General features: G+C 42.3%; 1 protein-coding gene across 3 annotated transcripts in view; it reads right to left on the bottom strand.

Annotated features, from left to right (window-relative positions):
* Positions 1 to 1,509: 1,509 nt before the first annotated feature.
* trps1 (trichorhinophalangeal syndrome I) overlaps positions 1,510 to 6,831 on the bottom strand; it is a 181,082-nt gene continuing 175,760 nt past the window's right edge. For all 3 annotated transcript variants that reach the window (XM_052470060.1, XM_052470059.1, XM_052470058.1), the window contains one exon: positions 1,510 to 5,360. In XM_052470060.1, coding sequence (XP_052326020.1) covers positions 4,110 to 5,360 — 1,251 coding nt within the window. In that variant the 3' untranslated portion in view covers positions 1,510 to 4,109. The remainder of the gene's footprint in view (positions 5,361 to 6,831) is intronic.

Raw genomic sequence — 6,831 nt, forward strand, 5'->3', positions numbered from 1 at the left:
TAGCCCCACTTCATTTCTGAAAGCCAGGGAAGGACCATCCTCCACTTTTTTTCAAGATTCAGAAGACTAAGGCTGGGATTCAATCCGATCCACCTTATAGCGCAATTTACATTTTAAGGTCATTTCAGATTGAGCCAACATAATTTTCAAATGGCCCTCTTGTGAAGTAGGAACTAGTGTCAAACACCACCTTCCTTAATCTCGTCACATATGCCACATTTACCGTGAATGCAGTCTCCGTGAATGCAGAATCATTGCCTTTAAAAGGTGCTAAGCTGAAAAGGGGTGATCTGAATGAATCCCTATGTTTATGCATTATTATATAGCTAGTTAAATAAGCAATTACATGTATATAGTTACATATACAGCTTTGGAAAAAATTAAGAGACCACTTCAAAATTATAATTTTCTCTGGTTTTACTATTTATAGTTATGTGTTTGGGTAAAATTAACATTTTTGTTTAATTCTATAAACTACTGACAAAATTTCTCCAAAATTCCAAATAAAATGTTGTAATTCAGAGCATTTATTTGCATAAAATGACAACTGGTCAAAATAAAAAAAAGATGCAGTGTTGTCAGACCTCGAATAATGCAAAGAAAATAAGCTCATATTCGTTTTTAAACAACGCAATACACATTTTTTAACTTAGGAAGAGTTCAGAAATCAATATTTGGTGGAATAACCCTGATTATCAATCACAATTATCTTTCACATTGATGTTTGGTGACTTTATGCCACTCCTGGTGCAAAAATTCAAGCAGCTCGGCTTTGTTTGATGGCTTGTAACCATCTATCTTCCTCTTGATCACATTCCAGAGGTTTACAATGGGGTTCAGGTCAGGAGATTGGGCTGGCCATGCCAGGGTCTTGATCTGGTGGTCCTCCATCCACACCTTGATTGACCTGTCTGTGTGGCATGAAGCATTGTCCTGCTGGAAAAACCAATCCTCAGAGTTGGGGAATATTGTCAGAGCAAAAGGAAGCATGTTTTCTTCCAGATCATCACCGATTCCAGATCATCCCCGATCCTTCACCAAATTTCACAGTGGGTGTGAGACACTGTGGCTTGGTGGATCGGTGATGATTTGGGCGTGCTTCAGTAAGGCTGGAATCGGGCAGATTTGTCTTTGTGAAGGATGCATGAATCAAGTCACATACAAGGTTGTCCTGAAAAAAAACTGACTTCCTTCTGCTCTGACAATGTTCCCCAACTCTAAGGAGTTTTTTCAGCAGGACAATGCTTGGATGAGTTATACAACAGTTAGAATTTTCGCACAGGAGTGACACTTTCTGCAAATAAATGCTCTAAATGACAATATTTTTATTTTGAATTTGGGAGAAATGTTGTCAGTAGTTTATAGAATAAAACAAAATTGTTCATTTTATCCAAACACATACAAGTAAAACCTGAAAAACGGATAGTTTTGCAGTGGTCTCTTCATTTTTTTCCAGAGCCGTATATCAACATGAAAATCACAGAATAAAAACTACGAGATTGCAGAACATGTTTTGTTATTACTTTATTAATTATTATTATTATTATCATTATTATTCAAGTTTAGATGTAACAGACATCTTTGCCATGTTTGTTGATTTTTTTGCATGTAAAACCTACGACACAAAAACGTAAAGGTGGTAGCAGGAAAAACAAAATAAAGAAACAAATCATCTAAACCCATCTTCTATGCAATAAAGTGTAAAAACAAGAAACAACATTCTAAAAATGATGGTTAAAACATGTACGAAAACATTTGCCTTTTTTGCCATGTCCGTGTCCACACTGGCTTAATGGCATCTTCTTGGCACAGATCATTCTTTCTGTCCATGGTGTTTCTTTTTCTTGTCCTCCTTATAGGCATGTTCACTCCTGCTAATTATTTTTGCAGTACCTGTGTATAGCATGCTAATAACACATTTAACAGTATCCTCTTTCTTCCTTGGCAATAAAACAGAATAATTGAAGTGCAAGCGTTAACATATTTCAAATTAAAACTTCGCAAATTGAACACAAAAAGAAAAATAGTTCCTTATGTTATTCGCTATCATATGATAAATGCACCTGTGAATTTATTACTAATATTACAGTTTTTTGTTTTCCGAAGAGGCATGTGCAGTAAAGCAGCATTGTAAGGCTATGTTGAGTTCATCGCTACTTCACACAAATCCTTGTTTGTGAATCCCAGGCAGACTCTCGTTTCGTTCCCCGCTGCTCATGTATAAATAAGTATGTGTATCTAAGGATGGACAGTTTAGATTGAACTCATGCTAGACGCAGCAGCAGCAATGGGTGGACGTACACAGTACGCACACACGAGAGAGAAAGAGAGCGAGAGGACAGAGAGAGAAACAGGTTTTTGGGGGAGTGTTTTAGAGGCTAAATACGTTGTCTACAAGCAAAATAGAAACAAGCTACAGAGGGGTAATGTTGCTGTGTGATAACTGTGTGGAAGTAGTATTTGTTTTGTCGCTCAAATGGTATTAATCCATCTACATCCTGTCAATTACTTGGATGAGTTATACAACAGCTGATTTGATGGGAAAAGCATTCAACACTGTTGATATTCAATGACTTATTTCTGTCAAAAGGCACCTGTTTCACCTGTCTATGGAACAAGTAGAAATTCATGCTATGTTCAAATTAAGTCCTTGAAAATAAGACTTACTAAAAACCAAAAATTAGAGTATTATGTCAATTTCAATTTAGTAGAGATACAAAAAATGGGCCTTGTGTACGATATAGTCAGTTGAAATACCTGGACAGGAAAACCCATGACGTCCAAAGCTATAATGCTCACAGAACATGATTTATGACCGAGATACATCAGCTTCTCTTAAAACAAATACATACAGGATGAACAAAGTCCAATACAGAGCATTTGTAGACTATAAAGCATTACAATGTGTACGAGGAGGAGCATACAAAGAAAGAAAGACATGGAATGGATAGTGCCTCTCTGTGGCATTCAAACAAACAGAAAAAAATACTTTGACTCCATTTCATCTCCCATTCAACCTTCTGACAAAAGGCCTCTGTTTTTTTAACGTGATCTATTGTCCTGTCCTCATGAGAGAAAAATACTAAGAATTGCAGGCATTTTGCTTCATTACCTTGTTTGCTACATTTGCAAATGTAAACAGTTTTGCAGAGCCAAGCTCGTGGCCCTTTACTCAAATGGAAAGTCAATGTTGCATATCAACATACCAGGTAGAAAATACTTTGTACAATATATCAGGCACTGATATTATGCATTTTTCATATTAACAACATAGAAAAAAAATATGTATTTATTATTTTATTTCCTTCCCAAATGTCTTTAGTGATATAAGGTTTGCATCCTAGCAACTTAAAATGTCTAGGGGAAATTCTGTGACAATAGTTTTCCCAAAAAAACCTTACAAAAAACAAGCTGTAGCCATAACTAAAATACATTAAAACATAAGACACTTAGATGGATGTTAAGCAGAGACCAATGCGACTGAAACCACTGCAGGCTATGTTTCTAAATCAGCCACGTGCGTTCCCTGAGGACGTTTATTTGAGGACAATCCAATCATTAGTCATCGCTCTGCCCATCCATCGGGGATGAGATTATGACAGACGACTGACATTTCCCATTTCCTCACTTTACATATCAATTCACACATCCTCATTCTGTACGGAACATTGAATCAACCAGGTAAGAGAACATTGATGAGTAGCACAACCAACCCACTGAATAATAAACCAATCCCAAAAACTCATAGATGTACCTTGTTGTTTACTGAACTGCCTTGTCAAAGTAACACTTCTGAAGAAAAAAATTAACAATAGCAAAAAAAACAAAAAACACAAAAATAAGCGGCTACTTGTGGTACCATTTTCCTCAAAAGCGTTTCCTTTACAACAAAAAAAGAAAATAGCAAATCACTTTTTCTGTATTAAGTCCAATATAAATGTTTAAATGATATTAGTTCCCTACACTGGCTGAGGAGGCACAGAAGCTATCATGGCACATTTAGCAAAAAGTCTCATTCAATCATTACAGTACGTTGTTTTTGTCCGTAGAGTTCTTTTTCATACTGCTATGCTTGTGCTAGAATTCCAAGTCTGTGGGGGGCACCAAAATCACACAGAGTCCATTGGAGCATCGGCCTTCGTCTCAGCTTCGACGGTGGGCCGGTGAAGCCCTCGTTGTATGTGTGTGGTGAAGTCATACTTGTCTGCGCAGGAGTGCAGGCAGATGCTGCACTGGAAGGGCCCTCCGTCGGCGTGGCAGCTCATGTGTAGGGCGTACATCACCTCATCCAGGAAGACGATGCCACAATGGATGCACTTGCAGGTCAGCTCGTCCTGCGTGCTCTGGTCCACCCTCTCCGGCTTAGCTGCAACGGTTGGGGGAGGAGGAGCTGGCTGGGGCGATGGCCCCTCTTCTACTTCCTCCTTCTCCTCTCCTCTCTCATGCTGCTCTCTCTCTTTCTCTTTCTCCTTCTCTACTGGGGGGACAGTGGGCATGGCCCGTGTGTCGGCGCTGCTAATCCTCTCCTTGGCAGCGGCGGTGGAGCCGTTGGCGGTGGGGGCCGGTTTGGAATGTTTGATGGCCAGGTCGAGAGGGATGTCACTCTCGGGGCCGGCGGGGGGTGGGGAAGGGAAGTGTGAGGGCAGGCTGAAGGTGGAGTAAGGCACAAAGCTTTGGCAAGGGTTGGGCAGACCAGGCATGTGGCCTAGGTAGTGTGGGTTGCCCGGCACAGACATTTTATACTTAGTCCAGAAGCGCAACCAGTCGGCCTCGCTCTGCAGGTCGTTGTGGATAAAGGGCAGGCTGAAGAACGGGTACTGGTACTTCTCGATGGGGCTGCCTGGTGGCGAGTAGCTAGCCTGTTTGGAAGGGCGCATGTACTTCTCGATGGGGCTACCCCTCTCGGAGGCCGAGCCGCCTTTCCCCTCCGAGCCCATGTGATGGACCCCGGCTGAGCCCACCCCGTTCCCCTCCGCCCCTCCCTCCGCAGGGTTCTTGTTGTGTATGTGCAAAGGAGGCATACGCTTGTGGATCTCTAGGGTCTGGCTGACCAGGAAGGCATGGGTGGAGCGAGGGCTGGGGTGGCCCTTAGCCCCAGAGGAGCCGTAGGCCTCGTACTTGCCCAGGGCGTTCGGGGGCTCCCCTCCGCGAGGAACGGGTCCTCCGTCTGAGCCTGGCCCATCCTCTCCTGGCCGACGCTCCAGGGGACTGCCATTAAGGCGCTCCTCGCTGTTGATTCGCTGCTGCTTGGAGCCCACAGGTTCGGAGGGCAGAGGATCGGGGTTGAGGCGCTTCCGCGTGCGTCTGCGGATGATCTGCTCGCCGTTGTTCTGCTTGATGATGTTCAGCGGCCGTGGAGTCTGGTGAGAGACAGATATACATTTGATTTATTTATGTAGTGAGCCATACATAAAAAATGTAGCTAAAGATGTCCCTAAATAAGAAAAGCGATCAGCTAAGCAATTTGATAGTAGGTGTAATTACACAACATATTACGCCACTAAAATGATCCCAGAATAACTGCAATATAAAAAGCATCAGGACTCGGCGAGTTAGGCTCTAGTCAGTAAAGCTTAATCCTGATAGTGACAGCTCCTTTTTCCTCCACCGCTCCCCCTCTAACCCACATCCTCCCTCTGTAACCCGCCTGCACCCTCTGCTCCCCAGCCGTCACCCAGTCACAGCTGGGCAGACAGGAGACACGAGCGTCTGACCTCCATCTAGCGCTGGCACACAGACAAGCCTAGCCCCAGGGCAGCTCACATTGCTTATTAGAGCCCAATAAGGGGATAAGACCTCCTGTAAATACTGCAGGAGTGTTGGTGTATTGCAGATGTCATGCAACCTTTTAAATGGTAACACATTTACTGCAAGATCCACAAAATAATGGATGTAGCCTACAGTATTCTCTCATTAACTGGCCAATTCATATTTGTAGCCACCAGGCAAATAGTAATCATTAAATTCAGTGATTACAATTGCAATATATTTTTTCGAGCGTCAAGCTTAAGGTCATCACTTATTCAGAATTTCTGTGTTTGCGTGTGATATGACATCCCTCAAGCATTGACTTGAAAATACAGAGATATCTAATATCATTTGGGAAATCGAAGCAAGAATTCTGTCAGTCTACCTTTAGGACACGTTTGAAACGGAGGAGCAAAATGAACGTTCTTGCCCTCATTTATCATCCAGGCCTTTCCTTTCTTTCCAGTTCTGTTCCTTTCTTTTTTCCTCTCCTTCATGTCATTCTGCCACAGGTAGAGTCTGGCATTCACAGCCAACTCCTGACACTTAACACGGCAATGCCGACGGACACGTTTTTATTAAAACGTTTCACCCGCTTTCCATTGAAATTTCCCAGAAATAACTGTGAGCCCAAACTAATAGGTGCATGGAAAAAAACTAAAACAGAGGTGTGGCCATTTTTATTCCATCGATTTGCTCCCTACACATACTGTATATTCATTCATACGGCCAGCGAAGAAATGGCCAGAAGAGAATCTGAATAAAAGGGATCAGATTGACCCTATTGCAGACTGACTTATAGGTGTGAAAAGTCCCTGACGAATCAATTCCACACCGTACCGCTGCCTACCTCCTTATCTTTGTGATAGAGAATCAGTTGACATGTTCCCGGGGAACGGAAACCAATCAAAAAAAGGGGGGAGACATGAAAAAAAGAGGAAAGAAAGGTTTGATGGCACAGGTTGATAGGAAGAAGGGAAATTAACTTTTTTTCCCTTTAAGGCTAGAACACTCTTAGAAAAAAGGTGCTATCTAGAACCTTTAATGATTATTCGGCTGTCCCGACAGGAGAACCCTTTGAAG

The sequence above is a fragment of the Oncorhynchus keta genome, chromosome 19 (genome assembly GCF_023373465.1).
Source record: "Oncorhynchus keta strain PuntledgeMale-10-30-2019 chromosome 19, Oket_V2, whole genome shotgun sequence".
In the NCBI taxonomy this organism is placed as follows: Eukaryota; Metazoa; Chordata; class Actinopteri; order Salmoniformes; family Salmonidae; genus Oncorhynchus; species Oncorhynchus keta.